Source organism: Ambystoma mexicanum, chromosome 10, assembly GCF_040938575.1.
Source record: "Ambystoma mexicanum isolate Mex_15411 chromosome 10, UKY_AmexF1_1, whole genome shotgun sequence".
NCBI lineage: Eukaryota > Metazoa > Chordata > Amphibia > Caudata > Ambystomatidae > Ambystoma > Ambystoma mexicanum.
In genome coordinates, this window is record NC_090932.1 from 182,184,830 (window position 1) to 182,207,308 (window position 22,479).

At 48.5% G+C, this 22,479-nt stretch overlaps 1 protein-coding gene across 8 annotated transcripts in view; it reads left to right on the forward strand.

Moving 5' to 3' along the window:
• ANK1 (ankyrin 1) overlaps positions 1–22,479 on the forward strand; it is a 2,823,483-nt gene that overhangs the window by 2,056,661 nt on the left and 744,343 nt on the right. For all 8 annotated transcript variants that reach the window (XM_069617665.1, XM_069617670.1, XM_069617666.1 and 5 more), the window contains 3 exons: positions 5,420–5,504; positions 9,081–9,155; positions 9,646–9,777. In XM_069617665.1, the coding sequence (XP_069473766.1) occupies positions 5,420–5,504; positions 9,081–9,155; positions 9,646–9,777 (292 nt within the window). The remainder of the gene's footprint in view (positions 1–5,419; positions 5,505–9,080; positions 9,156–9,645; positions 9,778–22,479) is intronic.

Below are 22,479 nucleotides of genomic sequence, written 5' to 3' on the forward strand. Positions count from 1 at the left end.
GTATTTCACAGTCAAACCGCTTCAAGCCATCTTCAAACACTGTATGAACCAACAGGGCCTGCCAGTGGTGCTTTTAGCACTCTCTTCATCATTGAACTGCTGTGCGGACCATTGAACCAGCTCTCTGATGCATCACGACCAACTGAGGCCATCTGCTCTGGCTCAAGCACAGAAGTCCATTGCTGCAACTGCCATGTTCACATGGGCGTAATTTTAGGGGCGGACGGGGGTGTTTGTCCCCCCCAACTTTCATGGTACACCATTTTGTCCCCATTCATTTGGCTGGGGCACCTTTTCTTCAGATGTCATGCCCCCCCCAACATTTTCAGCAACGTTACTCCACTGCATGTTCAAACCACATTTCTAACTGCCAGCATCTTTGTCACCGATCCAAATTGACAGTCGAACCAACACTGGTGACTTCATCGAACTGCGATCTTTGAAGGCCTCACTAAGCTGCTGCATTCTCAAACTATGCATCCAGCTAACAGCAGATTTGCTATCGAACCATATGTCGACCACCAAACCAACCTTGGTGGCCCTCACTATCCACATTCTTCGAACACTGCATCAAACTGTCTCGTCTGGAACTGCCCATCAAGTCACCATCAACTTCGCTGCCGAACCATCCGTCAACTGCCAAACCGACCCTGACGTCCCTCCCAAGCTCTGTTCGTCGAGTTCCACTTCAACCCGCATTGAACTTTAGCTGAATCCCAACTCGAAACTTGCTCCCCTCGTTGGAACACAGCAACTGCTGCATTCGAGCCTGGTTCAAACTGCTTGCGCAGCGCCACGAAGCCTGGTTCGATGCTGTCAAACCGCCAGGAACAGCAAGAAGGTATTATTGACTGCTAACTGCCTCCATGGTACAACAAACTGTTTATGTCACTTTTGATCCCTTTTCTCACACAAGGCACATCCATTTAAAAACATTGTGGTTATTGATTGCCTTTAACCCGCTTCATTACCAAAAGAGCTGCATCCTTCAATCTCTTTCATATTATGTGTCCTGTCTACAGGAGTGGGTTTTCTAGTGGTGTTGTTATATTTAGTTACTTTTGCATATGGTGTGTTTAATTAAAGTATATATGTTTCTATACAACCTTTATTGGGCGCTCCTTTCTTTTGGACTGTTGTTTGAGTTGCTACTGGTTCACTTCCACACCCCTCTTAAGATTATAGCATGCCCTTGGTTGACATTACCACAAGAGATGAAGGAGGTAATTCTCTTAACTGTGCCCGTTTCACCTTTATCATTGGGATCCTTCTTGTTTTGTAGATGTGTGACGGGTGAGTAAGCAGTTTAGCCAGTACTCACCATTGTACAGCTGCAGTGCAGAAGTCATTTTGTCACACCTGGCTCTCTTTATAGTGCCGGCCCAGAATTGAAATCTCATCCTGACTTTCCAAATGGGGGCCCCTTTTGAGGCGATGCATTCTTGCCCACTGAGGGTCCTCAAATGGAAGGCCATACTCTTTAAAATCTGCAAGGAGCTGGCCAATCCTGCTGCAGTCTCTACCTTTCCTGTCCCCTCCCCGGCCCTCTGCAAAGCCCTGGCCTCTCATTTCATCTCTAAAACTCAGGTCATCCTGTCCTCTCTCTCTTCTCCTCCCCCTACTCAGTCTCTTCCTCTGGCCCTTGTTCAGCCACCTCTCCTCCCTCCTTCTCTGCCTTTCCCCTGTTTTCTTCAGACAATGTTATTAGACAACTCCGATCTATGAAAGTCTAGTCAAAACCAGTTCACCCCTGTTCCTCCAAAACCATCAAGGACCACATTGACACCCTGGCTCCTGCTGATTTCTGCAACCACCCATTCGCCACTGGAGTCTTCCCCTTCCCCTGAAACACTCCCTTGTGCACCCTCTTCTTAAGTAACCCTCTGCCGACCCTTCCTGCCCGGCTAACTATCCCCCTACATCCATCACTCCTTTCCTGGGTAAACTCCTGGAATTTCTGGCAATCTCCCATCTTAATCTTCACACTGAATCTGTTGGTTGTCTCCATGACTATCAGTCTGGCTCCAGAGCTGCCAGAAGCACGGAAACTACTTTCCTGAACATCGATGAAGACCTGCTCTCTAACCTCAATTCCAACACCCCCTGTGTCAACCATGCCAACCTGCTAAACCGTCTCCATGATAATCTGGGTATCACCGATCAGGCCCTGGCTTGGCTGACCTCTGTCCTCTCCGATTGACCCTCCCAGGTCCAACTAGGGTCCTTCCTCTTCTCTATCTCTATCTCTACCTGTGGTGTTCCCCAGGGGTCTAACCTCTCTCCCTTGCTGTCCAACCAATATCTGGGACTTCTTGCCCACTGCATTGCTGCTCTTTACCCCAACATTCAGTGCTATGCAGATGACACAACTCATTTTCAGGTTCCCTTCCGCCAACTCTTCTCCTTCTCTCATCTCTGACTGTCTGTCCACCTTCCAGGAGTGGTGTGCCGCCAATGATCTCTGCCTTAATGGCAGTAAGACTGCGATTCTCCTCATCGGCACACCTACTCCCTCGTTTCCTGTCACTCTCTGGCCAGCCTGTCTTGGCTCTCTTCCTGTTCCCACCTGTGAGGCTGAAAACCTCAGGGTCATCTTCGACTCCTCACTTTCCTTCTCTCCTCACATCACTGACGTCTCTAAGAAGTCACACTACCAACTGCACCTCCTCAGTGGTATTCTTCCTTTCCTCTCCTTACCCAGAAGCTCACTGTCTCCAGAGCTCTGGTCCTCTCTAGGCTGGTCTACGGCAACAGCCTCTTTCTATATATGCCTGCCTCTACTCTCTGCCCTCTGCCACTCATCCAAACCAGACTGCAAGACTTGTCCTTGGCCTCAAGCCCAAGGATCGTATCTCTCCAGGACTGAAATCTCTGCACTGGCTCTCAGTGGCAGGGAGGATTAAGTTCAAAATCCTCTGCATTGTCCACAAGGCCTTCTGGGGCCTGGGGCTTCAATATCTTCAACTCTCTCTTCCTAAATATCTTCCTTCTCGAGCTCTTCGCTCATCTGCCTCCAACTCCCTCAGGTTCAGTCGCTTCTCCAAGCAGCGAGTTGGTGATAGATCTCTTTCTTCTGCTGGGGCCTCCCTCTGGAACAGCCTCCCTGCCTCTCTGAAACTTGAGGAGAACCATCTCTGGTTCCGGAAGCACCTCAAGACCTTCCTCTTTGCTTCAGCTTTCTCTCCTCCTCTCCCCTGCTGATCTCCTGGCTGAATATGATAATTGCACTGGTTACCAGGCTACCCTCTGATCTTGGGCCCTGGTCCCCTCCCCGCCGGTTGCACACCTGCACTGCCCCCCTAGCAACCCTTGCACCCAGGGACTGTTTCTGTATCTCTACAGCCCCTACTGGCACTTGACACCTGATGTCTGCACTTACCCTTGCACTTGCCAACAGCTGGCCGCACTCTTATTTGTTGTCTTATTTATTTTACTGTTTTCCTATGTCCTGCACTTCCCCCTCCCCTGCACTTGCGCGATCGCAATGCTGCCTGGCCTAGTAGGGTCGTTATCTCTGTCTTCCCTCTTTTTCCCCTCCCTTGCCTCATCGCGCCTTGAAACACTTGTGTATAGGCCTGTTATAAATGCCATATCATATCATAACATATGTTTGGTCACAATCACATCTGCACATAGAATGAGTGAACTGCAAGCTCCTTTCGGCAAACCTAATTTTACTGCCTTTTCTAAAGACAAGGGACTTCATTATGAGTCCGATCGTGCCGCCGGAATTGTAATAATTTACTGGTGCCTGACTTTCTGGTGCCACCGGCTCATTACGTGTCTGGCGGCCCGGGAAGTCAGGTGCTGGTAAATTGTAAGTCCCCATTCCCATAGAGTCCCACAGGACTCTATGGGAGTGGTGACACAGAAGCACCAGCACTGTTGCTAACGGTGCTGGTGCTTCTGTGATGGGTCTGCCTACCATGGCCGCTGCGCCCAGCAGGATCAGATCTGTTGGGCACAGCAGCCACAGCAGGCAGACTCAGAGTTTGCCGATCAGGAAATAAGGGTGCCGGTGGGCTTACCGGCAGCCTTGTTTCCGGACCGGCAAACATCATAATGAGGCCCACGGTCATGCTCAGAGTAAACCCCACCTTTCTTCCTAAGGTTGTCTCTGAGTTTCACATATCTCAGAATATGTACCTAACAGTGTTTTATCCTCCTCCTCACCCACCCAAAGAGGAAGTGGGTCTGCATGCACAGACTAGACCCTAAAATGGCATTAAGCATTTACATCTCCAGAATTAGGGGGTTCTGGACCGAGGACCAGCTCTTTTTAGGATATACCTGTTATAGACTGGGCAAGGGAGTGACAAAACAAACCCTATCAATATTAATAGTATTATGGGTGTCTGTTTTTAACTCCATTGCATGGAAGGAGATTCCTGGATGGTTTTTCGAGCACACTCGACCAGAGGGATCACTGCTACTTGAGTTCTTCACAGAGGAGTCTCAACATTCGATATCTGCAGGCCACAACGTGTTCCTCGTTTCATACCTTCACAAGGCATTACTGCTGGACACTCTGGTGGGCCAGGACGCCTGGTTTGGTAGGGCAGTCTTGCAAAACCTCTTATTCTGACCTTTGCTTCTGGGTTCACTCTTCCCACCTCCTAAATAACAAAACTGCTATGTATTTTATCTAAAATGAGGAATCCGTGGGAGGAACACACATCCGAAAGAACATCACAGGAGTTAAGTAATATGTTCTTCTCCAGGAAAGAAACACATTTCACCCAGAAATTACTTTGAGGAGCACCTTTCTTCCAGGACTGCCACCAAATAGCACGTTTATCCCAAAGGCCTCTCCATAAAGGGCCTCATCACGAGTTGGGCGGTATCCTGGCTGGCATCCAATGGGGATTTTTTTGGCGCAATTACCGTGCAGTAATACCGTTGGCGGTAATTGTGCCAAAAATTGGCATTTTACCCATTGTGTTTACCCCCAGCTCTGAGCAGGAGGTAGACACGCCGGACTCGAGATCGGACAGAGCGGTAAATGCAGCAGTAACCCCGTTACCACCAGATTTAAGGGTTACCGCCCATTCACCCATTCATGATGAAGCCCAAAGTACCTTGCCCACTGGGAGCCAAAATAAGAAGCATCTTTCCACCATATTTGCAGCAGGGAGCATCTTCCTTCATGATTTGTAGCGATAAGCACCCTTTTCTCAGGAGAGATGGTGAGAGGTGCTTTTCCCCCAGAAGTGACAGTGAGAAGCACTTTTCTCCCAAGTGTCAAGGCAAGAAGCAACTTTCTCTTAGGAGTCACTTTGAGAAGCACCTTAATGTCAGGCCTCGCAAAGACAAGCCCTTTACCCCTTGTTGAGGATTTATCTGCTTCTCCAGCCCACAGCTCCATTGCATTTTTCTTTGCTGATACTATGAGTTTCTCAGTTTCTATATTTACCCACAGGGTCTGGGAAGTGAAGAGAGAAGACGCACTCTGACCCCACTGGCCCTGAGAGAGCGATACAGCACGTTGAGTGAGAGCACTTTGGGTAAGAGATTCTGTCCGTTATTTCTTAGATCATGATTGAATTTAATTGGCAGCATTGTATGTAGGTCTCAGCAATGGAATAGCGGGGAGGTGTTGCAGGGTAGCAATTGTTGTGCATTTGCAGTACACTGTGTAGTACCAGTGGTTAATTTTAAGGATATGCTGCAGGTCAGTGTTGAGGGGCATTGTTAGAGCTTTGTGTAGCTTCCACAGTTAGAATAGCAGGTATGCTGCAGGGCAGGACGCATGGGCATTGCTCGAGCTGTCTGTATTTTCTAAACTGGAACAGCAGGTGAGAACTAGTTTGCATGGTCTAGCTGTATATAACAGTCGATGCAGGAATATTGTCTGCAGGGTTGCCCTGAGCGATGCCAGAGGTTAAGATTATTTCTAAACCTTCCAGCCGTCGCCTCTTTTGTTTTGCTTTAGTCCGGGTATGCTCAGACTTTGGTCCCATGTCTGCTGGGTCTAGAGACCCAAGCTACTCCTCAATGATGACACCCAGTGAGGCCGAAACAACCCTGGGGATGCTTGAGGTCTCAGGCAGAAGGGATGTGACCAAGCAGTTCAGGCTGGACTTCCCCTTTTTGGAGTGGGACCAAGCCTAACTTGCATATGGTCTTTCCCCTTCCTGTAATGTCTTGGCAGGCGAAGAACGATGGTCTGCAGTGTTGCCCAGAGCAATGCCAGAGGTTAAGATGCATTCTAAACCTTCCAGCCATCACCCCTTTTGTTTTGCTGTAGTCACCCCAAGTGGGACGGGTGTACCCAGATGTGAGTCCCGTGCCTGCAAAGCCTAGAGACCCAAGCTACTCTTCACTGTTGCGGCCAAACGAGGCCGAAACATGTTTGGGGCTGCTTGTGCTCTCGTGCACAAGGGATGTGACCAAGCAGTTCTGGCTGGATTCTTATCTTCCTTTATTTCGGCATGACTGCCATAAAAGGTGAACAAGTATAAAATAAAACTATAATCATAAACATTATACATCTTAAAACAGTAAATAACAGAATCCTTAGCCAGTAGCCTTCCCAAGCATGCAGGCAGACTCAAAATGTTTCTAAACAATAACATTCTCTTATTAAAAACAGATCTTAAAAAGGATGAAACCGTTAACTCAAATGCAGGTGAGGTGCCACCTTTTAGAACTCGAACATTGTGAGTGAGTCTAGCTGACTCCAAACCGGGATGAGCCAACGCACCCCTGGCCCGCAATGAGCCTGACAGAAAAAGAAGAGATGCGCCACATCTTCACGCCCTCTGCCACAAAAAGGACATCAAATTGTGGAACGAGACCCATTCTTCCACTTGGCGGACAAGTAAGCCAATGGGAGTGTGCCCAATCGGAACTCTGCAAACCAGCCTTTTAATTTCACAGACATTTGAAGGTCCAAATATGTCTCCGGACCCCAGACTTCCTTGAGCGTTAGAGAAGCCCTTGGTTTTTTCCTCTACAGGCAATTATCAATTATCCTACTCCAAGCCACTCTCTATATTTATTCTTGACCACCACTTTATAACTTCTGCCTAAGCTTGTGGGGTCACCGCATAAATCCCCTAACCCAATGTTAAAAAGCATAATTCTTACATGCCTAAACCAAGACAGCTTCCTACCACCTGGTAATGATGGCAACTCATCCAAATCTTCCCTAAACGTGGATATAACTTAATTATTCCAGATCCGCTGCCAGTATAACACTGGCTGTATCATAATGGCATATTGGATGATCTCTTTAAGACCAAATGCACATGCCACAGGCGTTAATGGGTCTCTCAAGGGTATAAACCAAGCAAAAATATCAGAAATCTATTTTCAGCTATCTGAATAGAGGTACAATCATTTGCACCCTACAACTCGACCCCATAAGTTACCCCTGGGATTGTCTGAGCCTGATAGATCTTAAGGGGTACAGTAAGAACCTCGCCATCTAGGCGTGTTACTAGATTCCTAATAAGCCCACACTGGCGCAAATGCAATAGCAAGCTATTTTCTACCTGATTATGCCATTTCAATTTGTCCGAAAAGATCAACCCTAAATACGTGTAGGAATCCACAGAATCCGCAACTGGTTGTTCAAATAAAAGTTCACCCATACTTGGGCTTTTTTTGCGGCACAAGTACACCATGGTTTTAGTTTTAGAAAAGTTAATGTGCAGTCCTTTGCGACACACAATTTATTAAAAACATCCAGCTAGTTCTGCAGGCCCACCTGAGTTTTTGACAGTAAAACTGCATCATCCGCAAACAACAATAGGCTCCATTTTATTTATTTTTTATAATGTTTTATTGGTTATTTATCTTTCAACCTTTAACATAGTTTCATCACACAGTCTTTCCACGCAAGATTTATATCACCAGTTCCATTCAGAATTGTAATTTCTCTCACAGTGACTTTATCTGAATGGAATTATGTCTCAGGGAGTCCTCTCGCTGACCCGTTATTTGACAGTTTTAGAGGATCAATTGTACGACCAAGTCTCTTCGCTGTTAGAATACATTCCCATATTTGTTCTTCTTCAGTAGTGCCAGCTTCCTGGCCCTCAATCCCCATTACCTTTTTCCTTCAGTCACTTATAGCGGGGCAGGATAACATCAAATGTTTAATTGTTTCAACAGCAACAGAGTCCTCCTCTTTACAAAAGCGGCAGGTAGCCTCTTGCGAAGAAATTAGCTTTCCTGGTGGTGAATGGCTTTATGGGTCTTTCCCAGTGTTCCACAGGATACAAGCACCGCCTCCAGGCAGGCTTAAAGGAATAGCAGCAGAAAGACCTCCGGACACCGGACAACACCACTTACTGACCGCTTTCGCTTTTATGTTTCCCAAACTTGGGGCATCCATAGCAGCTTCTAAAATTGCGGGCACTATGCTATTAATAATAATAGAAATAACAATGGGGCCGCAAGGCAGCCCTACCTAACGCTGATGCCAATAGGTACTGGATGGTAAAGCTCTCCGAGCAGTCCCCACCGTATCCGTGCCGAGTTGCTGGAATATAAAGATTGTATGCCATTGCCCAGAGACGAGGGAATGCCCACCTCCTCCAGAACGGACCACAGAGTCCCTCAGCACTGTGTCAAAGGACGATTCTAGGTCAACAAAAGCCAAATACAAGTCGGGATTGTGGTTTATTGATAGAACTATGTATTGTTCTCCATACTGCAATAGAGAAGTGTGCTTCAGGCCACAACTGAGGTGCAGTGGTAGAGCTGTGTATAGGTCCAGTTAATGGAATAACATGGGCACTACAGGTCAGACTAGGGGGCATTGATCTATCTGTAGGTTTCAATACTGGAATAGCAGGGGATTCTGCAGGTCAGGCTCGGAGTGCATTGATCGCGTCGTGCATATGGGTATTAGAATTAGTGAGTGCTGAAGATCCAATGGTGTTTGCATAAGTCCCAATACTGGAATATCGAGGAGTGCTTAGAGTGTATTGGTTTTTGTTTAAGTCCAATACTGGAACACATTAAGCTCGACCTGCATTGGCCTCTGGGCCTGTCCCAATATCGCCTCTATGCTAAGCCCTCCATCGCCACGCCCCTCGAATGCCTTTTATAATTGTGTATCCCTCTCTTAGGATCCCTGAGTGCCACAGATCGCGCTGACATGAAGATGGCTGTTATTTCTGAGCACCTGGGCCTTAGTTGGGCAGGTGAGGTGCACAATATGTTAAGCGTTTATTCTCTTTGCATGCAGGTTTGTACCCTGCACATGCTGTCGCCATTGTATGACTCTGAACACGTGTCTGCCGTGTAAGTGATTGTAGTCTGTATGTTATGGACACCTGCCTTCTGCCGTGTGTGTCTGCTCCCTGCAATACATTTGCAACCAGTGGCTGCTCTGCGCTGTGTATGTATGTAATCCCGCTGCTGTGTGCGTTATATGTATGTTACCAGCACCTGCTGTTGCTGCAATTATAACATCCGGTCTTTATATAGGCTATATGTCGGCCTTCTGGCTGGCCTTTAGCATGTCTGGATCGGCGCTTTTGACTTGCGTGGTATGTCTGCCGGCATATACACTGCACACGCTTACCCATAGAACTCCTTGTGTATTTCTTTCCTGGCGGATTTCGCCGACTCTTTCCTCCGGCACTAGTTGAGCACACAGTCATGGTTCTTTCTTCTCTTGCACTTTGCTAGAGCTGGCTCGCGAGCTGCAGTTCGGTGTGGATGAGATTAACCGGATCCGTGTGGAAAATCCCAATTCATTGCTGGAGCAGAGCGCAGCCCTCCTGAACCTGTGGGTCATCCGGGAGGACAAGAACGCAAAGAGTAAGTGATGGTTCTCAGAGTTGAAAAGCAAAACTCTGCACGCAGGCAAAGGCACATAGAAGCTCGAACTCTAGGGATATTCGCTGAAAGAATACTGGCTGCACATAGACACAAACATAGAGTGACCTGCTGCACACATGCATGTTTTAATCACGTCTGTACATGTATTCACGGTACACATGCCAGAGAGGGGTTGTGAACTATTTGTGGTCTGTAGTCAACTCTTAATATGCCAGAGCTGTTCGTTTGGCCTTCTAGGCCCACTATAAATCACATGCTTTGCATAATTCTGCCATCTAGTGGTTTTCTTAGGTAGATGCATCTGTTTATGGAAGAGAAAGCTGTTCAACAAGGCGTGGCTGGGCACCCCTGTATCACTGACACCGAGCCCACAATGCCCCGCATCAACACCAACTTCTCCCATAACGCATTTGTTGGAGAAATCAAAGCCCAGCCAGGAAGAGTTAAGCGAACGGAATAAATAAATATATGCATAAAATACAAATAAATCCCTTGAGACTTGATACGTAGACCACACGAAAAATACTTCATCTATATATCTGAACCCAAAGGACATCCAGTTGCTGTCTTTTACCGATGCCCTTATTTTAATGCATACATTGTTAAACCAGGCTATTACGAGCAAAAATATCTATATTGACCGTTGGCTGATAAACGCAAAGTACTAAACGGGCCAATACTGTAATCTAAGCCGTGTCTCACCATCGCCCTTTACGTTTTAATGTCATTGTCTTCTCTGCAGGGAACCTGCGTTCTTTTTAATTGCTATGGCCGACCACTTGCATCATCCTGTCGTGTGCTTTTATTTTGTAAACATACGCCGATGTCAAGCACATTCTGATCCGTCTGGATTGTCGGTCAAACAGTGTCGCAGCGGCAGCTCAGAAGTGCATGAGAGCCATCCCAGAGTAGACGAACACCCTCAAACTTACTGGCGATAAGGGCAGCCAAGGATATGTTGCTGGGTGATGACAGCCAGGTCTGGTAGCCACATTTGTGGGCCCACACCAAACGCTCCTGTCCCGCTCATTCTTTAAACTGTACCCAATCTTTCGTTTGTTCCTCAATCAAACGAAATCACTTCTTGTTTTTTTCAGCATCATGTTCTCAGGCAGATTTTTTTTTGTTTGTTGTCCCACTCGTGTCATCTGTGAGCCACTGCTGCCACGATTGAACCTAAAGCTAGATTGATTGTTGCAGTGCAATTTACGTGGGCTTGCCAAATTATCTAGTGGTTAAAAAGAATTCAACCGTCAAACTAGTTTTCAATAATGATTGCCGATCTTGCATTACTTAGATTCGTTATTTATTGCCCCGACTCCGCATCAAGCAGCGTAATATTTCATTTAAACATCAGTATAAAGTCCACTGCTGCTTTTACCGTAGCGGACCTGGTTTCCTCGTCTTCCACCGCCTAACTTATTCTCTATCGCTCCCAAGGCAGCTTAGTTCTAATGAATGTATTCCTCCCACGGTTTCCTCGTCTTTTATATCCACGTCAGATGTAGTCTTCCCCTGAATGATTTGTAACAGCCGCCAGGGTGTGTGTGCTGTAATGTTTTTTTTGTTTTTAATTGTTTTTATTTCAACAAACAACACTGCAAACATTACAACTTTTTAGGACGTACATGATCAATTTTCTGGCATCAAATTATCGCACTCCTCTGTCCTCCCCTCTCCCACCCCCCAAACTTGAGCCGTCATATCTGTGTCACCACTTTGGACCTCTACAGGTGACTCGGTTGTTGTCAACACCTCCCGATTTACCGCATCCTGATCCACTTGGTGGGGATTTGCCATTAAGGCCACCAGCTGTCTCCAGGCTATAAGGGGGCCTACCTTTTCCTCTCCCCCACTCGTGACTGCTTCATACCAGACCGTGGTTTCTGCTTCAGCCCATTTAAGGAGGTCCGCCCACCACCTCTCCACTCTGGGCCTGTGGGCAGCTTTCCAGCTCATCGCAATTCTGCGTTTGGCCAAAATGTAAGCCAGGTCTTTCATTTTACTGATATGTTTTAGGTTACGTGGCCTGGGGAAACTCCCCAGCATGCATGCCCACGCAGACCCCACGTCTATCACCACCCCTCGGCTGGCCAGTCTCGTTTGCAGTTCTACCCAGAATGTCCCCACCTCTGGGCAGGCCCAGAACTTGTGTAATAACCCAGCCTCTTCCTCACCACACCTGGGGCATTTCTGTATGGTCGGGCCACCAAACTTAGCTATTCTGCCGGGGGTCAAGTAGGCCCTGTGGGTGACATACAGCTGAATTTGCAGGAGTCTTGCATTTCGGGACACCTTTTTGTGGTACCTTTGGGCTCTGTCCCACTGTCCCTCTGTCATGGGTTCTCCCACCTCCTCCTCCCAGTCAAGTCTCAATTGCAGCAACTCCTTCCCAGCTTTTGCACTCAAGAGTTCGTATATTCTAGATATTACGTGCCCACCCTCCGAGACATCATACATCGTTTCTACAGAGGCGTCAGGTTCTTCTCCCAGCACCATCTCAGGCCACCTCCCCCTCACCCTTGTCATGATCCTGGTGTAGGTAATGTATTGGCCTCTATGTACCCCCGTTTCCTTCAGCAGCCACTCAAATTCTACCGCCTCCCCCTCCTGCCATATGTCCCCCAGGGTGGCTAGGCTTACCAGTTCCCAGTATCTGCAGACCCCTTTGATCAGCTGGGAGTCTTCCCCACATAATGCCACCAACAGGACCTGCTGAGAGAGCGGGTCTGCGTCACCCACCGTTCTCCATGCTCTACGCCAGACCTCCCAGCCCAACACCAACAGTCTCCCCATCCCTGCCACCCTCGTATTGTGTAACCACACCGTTTCTTTGAGAAAGTATGGGACAGCCTGGTTTCCGCCAATTCTTCTTCAGACAACCATCTCGCCACATATGATAACTGTCCCGCCAAGTAATAAAGTTCAAAATTCGGCAGGTTTATGCCCCCCTTGTCGCACAAATTTTGTAATTTCCACAGGGCCACCCTATTTCTGGAATTGTGCCATATGAAGCCCCTGCACAGGCTATGGAGCTTGGTAAAAAAGCGTTTGGGGAGCAGATGTGGTATCTTTATGAAGAAATGCAGCAGTCTGGGCAAGACCACCATTTTGAGCAGCGCCGCTCTTCCCATCATGGCCAGGGGTAATCTGGCCCAGAATACCATGCTATTCCTTATGCCTACAACAGCCTCCTCTGTATTGTGTTTGTGTTCCACCTCTATCTTGTGTTATATGTTTATGCCTAAGTATCTGAACGTCTCCGTCTGCCAAGGTATTTGCAAAATGGGCAAGTTTTTTAGTGGAACATTTTTGTACCTTCCCAGGGGGAATATATTGGATTTCCCGGGGTTCACCAGTATGCCCGAGAGGGCAGCATAGCGGTCCATCACCTCCAACACATGTTGCAAGTTCTCCTCCGGGTATCGCAAATAGAGGAGCATGTCATCTGCGTACAGTGATATTAGATGTGTGTTCCCCGTAGTGCGCACTCCCACTTCCCCGGCAAATAGTTAGCGGCTCTAATGCAAGTATGTATAGAATGGGCGACTAGGGGCATCCCTGTCTAGTCCCTCTACTAAGTTGCCATTTATCCGAAATTATAGCGCCTGTCTTGACTCTCGCAATCGGGGAGCTATATAACATCTTGACCCATCTAATATATCTCGGTCCTATCCCATATCCTTTCAGGGTCACTATCGACCATGGCCACCTCACCGAATCAAACACCTTGACCGCATCTAGTGACACTATGGCCAACTCGCCCGGGTCATTCTCTGTTTGGTCCATGATATGGTGCAGCCTCCTGTGATTGTCGGAGATATTCCTGCCTGGAACTTAGCCTGTCTGGTCTGCATGTATTAATTTGCCAATTACCCGCTTTAGTCTATTTGCCAGCACCTCCGTAAGTATTTTACTATCTTGGTAAAGCATTGATAGTGGCCTATATGACTCACAGTCCACATTCGGCTTCCCTGGTTTCAAGAGTGGGATGATCACTGCCTCTCGGAGAGACTCTGGCAGCTCCCCCTGTTCATAAGCCTCATTGAGTGTGGCCAGAAGTGGCTGGAGTAACTCTTGCTTATACGCTTTATAGAATTCACTAGGTAATCCATCCGACCCAGGCGCTTTGCGCGTGGGCAAGTGCTAGATCACTGCATCCAGTTCATCTAAGGTGATTGGGGCCTCCAGGTCCGCCCTCTCTAGAACGTCCAAAGTGGGCAGCCAATATCTCCAATTGTTTCCTGGATCTCCTGGTCCAAATCCTCTCCCATGTCCTCATACAAACGTTTATAATATTTGTGGAACTCCTCATTTACCCCCTCTTGGGTGTTGCGGATTTGGCCATCCGCATCCCTAACTTCTCTAATCACCTGCCAGGGTGTCTCATTTTTGTATAGCCAGGCCAGTAGTCTGCCGGGTTTGTCTCCTCCCGCATGTTGCCTCTCGATATATTTCTTATAATTTAACTTACATAATCTATCCCAAAGTTCGCTGCTAGCCTTTTGCAGATCTTGCATCTTGACCCTGTCCTCTCCGGTGGTTTCCCCTTTTTTAATGAGATCCTCCAGCTCCCTTTCAGTATCTTGTAATCTTTGTTCTATCCCCCCTTGGAGCCCTTTAGATTTTGATATGGCTATCCCTCGCACCACCACCTTAAATGCCTCCCATACTGTTTCCATAGATCTTACGCTTCCTGTATTTATTTCAAAATATTCCTCTATGGCCTCCCTCAGATCTTCCCGAAATCCCGGGTCCTGCAAAGCCTCCGCTCTGAGCCTCCACGTCAGGATACACGCTCTGGGAGGGCGGTGTCGCCATTCCAGGACCAAAGGTGAATGGTCTGACAATACTCTAGCCTTATATTCTGCACCCTCCATTTCCCCGGCTATCTCGGCAGAGGTGAACACATAATCCAATCTAGTATGTAGATCATGTGGCGCGGCATAGTGCGAGTATTGCCTGTCCTGAGGGTGTAGCCGCCTCCACATATCCTCTAGACCAAGCTCCGCCAGCAGTGTCCCCAGCGCTTTGGCCGCAGGCCCTGGTTTCAATGTCTTGCTATTTGACCTGGCCATCCCGGGGTCCAGGGTGCAGTTGAAATCGCCTCCCCACAGTATTGTGCCACCCAGTAGGGGGCTAACCCTGCTATACAAGGACCGAAAATAGGCTTCAGTGTCGTGGTTGGAGGCGTACAAGTTTATAATGCTCACTTCTCTATTTTCAAAGAGTCCCACCACCATTCTGCCCTCTGGGTCTGTTGTCGAGCGAAGCAACTGAAACGGCACGTGCGGTGCCACCCATGTCACCACCCTCCTCGCATATGCCGAGTATGTGGCTCCTGTGACGCTACCCTTCCATTTCCTCTTCACCACCTCCAGTTTCTCTTTTGTGAGGTGGGTTTCCTGTAGCAGTGCTACATCCACCCTCATCCTCTTCAGGTACGTCATTATTTTATTGCGCTTCAAATAACTGTTAAGGCCCCGCACATTCCAGGTCACTACTCTGAGGTAGACCTTCCAGGATTTTGCGGCATGAAATGGCAAATTTTGCGGCACAAACCTTTATTTATTGCAGCATTTTTGCAGGACATTTTGCATTAACTGGAGGGTGTAAGATTGCAACATTGCAGGAAATAGGCAGAGTGCAAGGCTACAAGAGAGCCAGGGTATCATTATTATGTATCTTTTGGAAGAGGAAGAGTCTCAGATGTCTCTGGCTTGGCAGAACAGTGTTTGATTTGGCTACATTTCTGGTTTAATGTTCATGCCTATTTAATAGTATTAACTAAATTGATCATTATCAATTGTAATGCTGAAAATATTCCCCTTCTATGTTATCCAATCCCCCAAACACTCACACACCTCTCTCACCAACACACATCTCATCAACTCTCCGTCACAACTTCCTTAACCTCTCACTCTGTCATACAAATACTTGCATGCTATGTCACACTGTCAAGTCACAATTTGCACTGCCCAGCCCCTGCCACACTCCAAATCATACTCCCAACTCCCACCTTACTCTCTACAATTCCTACCGCAAAATACAGTCCTTCATTCTTTTGTGCTGCTTCTGCATCTTGCATCCTTTCTCCCATTCCATCGCACTCTTCCCTCATCCTTTTTCCCAATCTGCAGCTTACTGCCTCTTTCTGGCCAACCGCTTCCTCTCTGCTTTCTGGCTCACTGACCACACGCTCCCTCTACTTTCTGTACCTCTGCTCGCTCTCAGATATCTGGCCCACCGCATCACTGCTTCCTCTGCTCTCTTGTGCAGCACTTCCTCCTCTGACCCACTGCTCTCCCTCTGCTTTCTTGCCTATCACTTCACATCTCACCCATCACTCTCCCTCTCTCTCATAGTGTAACCATTTTTTTTTATTTTTTTAAAATGTAGATTTTGACCCAGTTCCTTAAATAATGGGGCATTTAAATAAAGAACGGAGGATATGTTATTTTTAGACAACCCATTTTTGGAAATGAGCAGGTCGGCTTATTCTCAAAGGTGACCGGCGCATTTCCACAGGCTTGAGCTGTAGCGCAAATTGTGCGCTGGCCAGCTGCCTTGAATGGTGTTCTGGGTTGTTTGACCTGTGTGAATTGATTTGCACTTCAGCCAAACAACCCAAAATGTACCTTTTACCACCACCCCATCCTCTCCCCTACTTAACTGCTTGGTCGCTGCTGCTTCCCCTGCAACCCTGTGGTGCCAGATCCGTCCCTCTAACGCAGGTCGGATCCGACCCTGCAGGGTCCCTTTTTCGTTATTTTCTTTTTTTTCTGTCCCCGCCTCCAATTTTGAAGAAAAAGGGGAAAACACTTCTGCAACCACCCTAGACCAAAAATACTGAACATGGGTAGCAGGTGACACCCCCGCAACAGATGTTCAGTATTTATAAAAATCGATCGAATAGTACTGGACGAAATAGGTCAAATTGTAACATTCGATAGATTTTTGTCATCAAAATGGGCAGTACTTTGAATAGAATCACTCTCCCGACAATGTTCTGCAAGCTTCCAGCGCCTTTGACAGGGAGAGGCACTTCAGGTGCCTGCCGCTGTAAAATGCGACCCAAAAATGCATTTTTATCCTGTTTGAGGAACAGAAATGCAAGCGACACAGCAGCGGTTCATACCTTAAAAGAAATGCATGACAGGGTCAGGAAAGACACTGTCATGCAGTGGCAGCCCCACATCTCGTGGGCGTAGGGTTGCCTACAATTTCTGCACATTTAAAAGTGCATCTTGCTTGGAAATGAGGGATGCGCTTTTAAATTGACAGAAACGCCACTGATCAAGGCGGTGAAATGGGCCATCAGAATAGGCACGCAAATAAAATGTGCCCATTCATGTGTCCCTTGTGGATTGGGCTGCACTTTTTTGGGGCGCAAGTGATGAGATGTGTAACGCATTTCATTTCTTGTGTAAAAAAAAAAAAAGTTGAGAACCTGGCACCCTGAGTATTATTTTTTTTTTAAAACAGTAATTTTTGCAGATTACTTAAAAAAAAAGTAAATATGCTTATTTGCACAAAACGGCAATTTTTGCGGCATTTTGCGGGATCGCAAAATCGCTATAAACTGGCGGGTCTGTCTGAGGCTACCCGATGCCATTGTTCCATTGTACGCTCTCATCCCTCCCATTTCTGTGTCTTCTATGGTGACTCATAATCCGGCTCGTTCCCCTCCCTCCTCCCCCAACTTCCCCAACCTTGCCCCATTGCAGACAATTCTTCCCCACCACCCTCCCTACCCAGTCCCAACAATTGCCCAGCTCCATCCCTGGATCTCAGGCCCACCCCCGTCTGGTCCTGTCTCATGGTTCCGAGTACAAGGACCCCGCGGGGCGTCACCAGACTAGTAGTGACCTAACTAAGCGTAACGCTATGGGGGTTCTGGGGTAGTTTCCCCGGAGCTCCCGCACATATGATTGGGATTGTTCAGTTCAACCGGATCATACAAAAGTATATACTGTCTAGGCAGCACCATCCCAGAGGCTCTTTCAATGCTATATTCTAGTCCCAGTGTCTTGCGCTCTGTCACCGAGGGTGCCACAGCCACATGCTACTTATCTTCGTCAGCTGCCGTATGGATGTCCGACTCTTGGGGGCGACTCTGCATATCGAGCCAGTCCATCGCGTCCTCTGGCGTTTCAAAAAACAAAGCTTTGTTCCTGTGGAACACCTTCAGCTTAGCCGGATAAAGCAGCATGTATCTCTGGCCCGTTTCTCTCAGTCTTGTTTTCACCGCTCCGAAGTTCATCTTGCTGCGTTGTACCTGCAGAGTATAATCCGGGTACGCAGTGATTTTAGCAGGCACCCTCTCAATTGTTCCGCCCTTCTGGAAGAATTTGAGAATCTTTTCCCGATCTCGGTAATTCAGAATTTTGGCGATCATTGGCCTGGGAGGGGACCCTGGGGATGGTCTTCTGGTCAACGCCCTGTGCGCCCTTTCCACAGCGAACCCCTGGGACAGGGCCCCCCCAGTTATCTCCTGCAGCAACATGGTTTCCACATATTCTGTTGGGTTTGGGCCTTCCATTCCTTCAACAGACCGACTATACGGATATTGTTGCGCCGAGCATGTCCTTCCGCTGCCTCCGCTCTATTCTCAAGATTACCTACTCGCTGTACCAAGGCATGTATTTCCGATTTGTGGGTGGCACAGTCCGCGGTGTTTGGGGCCATATCGTTCTCCAGGTCTCCAGTACGCTCCGCAAGGGATCTTACATCTTGTCTTAGCAAATTTACCTCCTCCTGGACCGCTCCAACCTTAAGATCTAATGCCACTTTAAGTTTGTTCATGGCCAGGCCTAGTTTAGTCTCCCAGGCGATTTTCAGGTCCGCAATTGCTGCTAGCGCCTCCTGCATAGTGCCCGGGCCTCTTCTGTCTCAGCGGTGGTTTTGTCCTTGCTCCGTGCTCCCTCCGTCCCAGGAGATGGTTTTGCGTAGGCCTCCAGCGTGGGCTGCTTGCTTTTTGGTCTTACTGTTTTGTTCGACATTGTGGCGTATCACCTGCATATGTGATGGCGCAGCCGCCTCTGTTGTGTGGGTTACGGTGGCTGGGGCTTGGTAGCCCTGTTGGGGGACCTCCCCATGCTGCACGCCGCTCTCTAGAAATGGGCTGTGTCCTCCCACGTATGCGCGCCCTCTTGGTACCATTCAGCCGGCCCTCTAGTGGCCGGTATCTTCTGCTTTTCCTTCCTCTTACTGTGCCGGGGTCTGTCCAGGCCTCACAGCCCTCTAGCTCAACGCCAAATCTTTGGCTTCATTGTGCAGCCCAGTGTCCATATTAGCACTATTTTGCCCCACGGACCGTTCTCGTGCAAGCGGCTTCAGTGTGTCGTTCCTCGACACCATGCGCAAAACTCCTGAGGTGCGGGGTCTTTTGTTTTTACTGTTATTGGTTTAATAATTAGAAATCCTTTTCCCTTTGTTATTTTTTTTAATTAAGCCCTCCTTCCCTCCTTCTCTTGCTGCCAAAGTTCCTTTCACCACACCGGGGGGGATTCTGTGCGGCAGCCCTCTCCGGAGTCGCCTCTGCCGCTTCTATCCACCGCTGTGAGCCCTCGAGGGGCTCGGCCAGGCACCGCCTTTAGGGCGCACTCTCCATTCGGCCAAGCCGCTGTTTTCGGGGAATCAATGCCCTTTGTTGTCTCTATCTTTTCTGCCGGTGCGCTCCTGTCAGGCGCCGCTCTGTGGAGTCCCAGCAGGGGGGCCCGTCCAGAATTTGTCTGCATTTGCAGGGGGACGGCTCCACTGACTTGCGCAGCACGCACGGTGCACTCCCCGCGCGGGCTGTTCGTAGCTGAGCGTCTCGATGCAGGTGCTCTCACACGGCAGGCACCGCTGCAGCCGCCGTTTCATAAGGGCGCCCGCCTCCTCCGATGCTGTCAGGCACGCTCTGCCTCGAGTCGCCTGCCCTTCGCCACCCGCCGAGCCCTCGACCAGGGCCGGCACTTCACTGCGGCCCCCCCAGCATTACCTCAGAGGGGGCTCGCAATCTCTGGATACACATGTGCAGGGCCGCCTCCTACTCTGCCCACGGCGTGAGCTATTACGCCCCGGGTGGTCCACCGCCACTGTTTTCTCCAGCAATGTGTTAGGGGGATTTCGGCGCTCACCTCCACAGTTTGATCGGCCACTTCCAGCCAGGCCCGGCACAGGCCATTCGTAGCTGGAGTGTATGCGTGCAGCAGAGCTGCAGCGGATGCTCCCGCGGCACCGGTCACCTCTGTCCGCGGCTCTAATGTTCTGGTCAGTTTATGACCCTTTGTGTGCCGCCGCCATTTTGGTTGCTCAACAGTGTGGGGCGCACGGCTACACCTTTCGGCCGCGGTTCCTTTCAGTGACCTCGGGTCAGCCCCACGCTGCATACGGTGTGCGCCCTGGACCTTCATGAGTCTCCAGGTGTGCTGCCAGTCCGTCACATCGCCTGCCTTCTCCCTTAATTCAGCGGATCAATGAAGGATCTGCGGGAGCTCCGGCAAGACGTGTCCACTCACGTAGCCATCAAGCCACGCCCCCCTGCTTTAATGTTATCAGTATATATGCCTGGAGCCACTTATGGCGTTGCCTTCAGTTCCCTTTTGCTGCTAGCAACGCATGCACATTTTTGGAATAGTCACTGATTTTTTACATTTGTCTTTAGGCCATGAAAAGATTGTTGCTGCTCCATGTCGGTCTCTGACCCACACTTGACATCTGTATGGTGCCTGGGAAGAAGCATGACACGGAAAAGTCTGGTTCATGTAGCTCCATGCACTTTAAGTCAGTGAGAGCGTGTGTGCTCACATTTTTCCTTTCTCTCAGTAAGAAAACGACTCCATATAAATCTGCTCCAGAAGACTGCAGACTTTCAGGTCTGTGCTTGAGGCGCTGGCTCCAGAATGCTCTGCGTGATCTGTGAAAATGTCAGAGAAAAACCGACACCAATCCAGGAGTAAGTCTTCTTTTTCTAGAGGCCACGCTTCCTTTTCACGAAGAAGGCACCACAGGTCCCACTGTTGGCCGGCACGAGAGAGATCTGCACCCTCACTATTGCAGGCAAGTTGAAGGAAATACATTCCTTTCCAACTTCTTCTTCCACTGGCGAAGCTATACTGGACGTGTTTGAGCAGGCTCCCCCCTCTGCGAAGCCCATTGCCCCTGCTGCTCCTGCAAGGGACAGCTAAGGGCTCACATCTGTGTGGCACTTTCAGCGCCATCAGTGTCTTTGGCCCCTGCACCATTCTCCATATCTTTCTCTTTAGCACCGGTGCCATTGGCTCCACCGAAGTCTGCCACTGTAATCGGCTTGCTCAGTACTACTCTTGCACACTAGTATAATACCCCTCTTGGCAGAGAAGAACTATGCTACAACTATGCTACATTTTACATGACACACACACTTCTTTTTTGTAGTTTAGGGGCATTTTTGCAGACCTGGAGGAAGAATGTGAGGGATATGCACTGTGGGTTTCTGCCCCTTCATCCGCCTTTTCTTCTGGCAGTGGACGTTAAATGCTATATTCTTTCCCACAGATAGGGTGTGACCCAAGCCAAAGCTATCAGATCCACCTAAAACAAGGAAAAGGGCATCCTTACCCTCTCTGTGCACTGGATCTGGCAAGTCAAAAACTTCAGCCACTGTGCGTTTCAGCACCCCAGTGGCAAAACCACTTTAATTATTTTCTCAACACAACATAAGTTGTCTGTGGGGAGCAGGATAAGTCTCTTTCAGAAAGCATGACAGAAGATTGCATGGCTGGATACGACAAATTGTGGAACAGGGCTACTGCCTGCCTTTTCTGCAAAGCTCCTCTTTTAAGAAATATCTCAGCTTCTGCTGAATGGAGATGAGGGGCCAGTGACTTAAGTGGAAGACAGAAAAAGTCTGTTATCCCCGTTGCTCCAGCAATGGATCTTTCATATATGTACATGCTGTTAGTATATCCTCTATTGTCAGGTAGGGAATCCCTGGTAACATTAAGCAGTTGCACAGAAAACTAGAAACTGCATTCACTTAACTGTTCTCTCAGTGTCGTTTTGGGTCATTTACCCTTTAGCTAATTGGCAGTCTCTCTTAGCTCTGCTCCTCGTGGCCAACTTTGGATTCTTTACTGCACGTTTAGAGTCCTCTTTATTCAACATTTTCTTGAATAATCTTCATCGCTCAGCTCTACTTTTACCATCATTTGAGACCTGTTCCACTGGTAAACCTAAAAGCATTTATTTCTATCGGATTGTGTCCTCCCACAGATTCCTCATCTTAGAAATATCTTCCCTGTGGCAGCAGAGCTTGGATATTTTCGACAGCAGGGGGGCGCCATGTGGCTTTGGCGTCTTGGTCCCTCAGCACTCATCATCCTCAAAGCCGGGACATCTGCATCGGGAAAAATAGCTTGCACTGCCCCCGTGATCTCTGTCCCTTTTCCCCACATGCTCAGCATCCTTCTTGGGAATGATCTTTGACGCCTAAGAGAATCATTCTCTGACACACTTGATAAAACCTTGAAAAACAATAAAATGTCAACACCTAAATCTCACGGTTTTAAAACGTGTCAAAACTGTGATATAAAAATGTCTCTGGCAACCCTTTCAAGGTTTGTCTTCGGTGTCTCGGGTCTGATCATGCCGCTGCCAATTGCGTTTCATACCAAATGATGACACAAAAGGCAATGAAGGAGAGACCATCGTAAT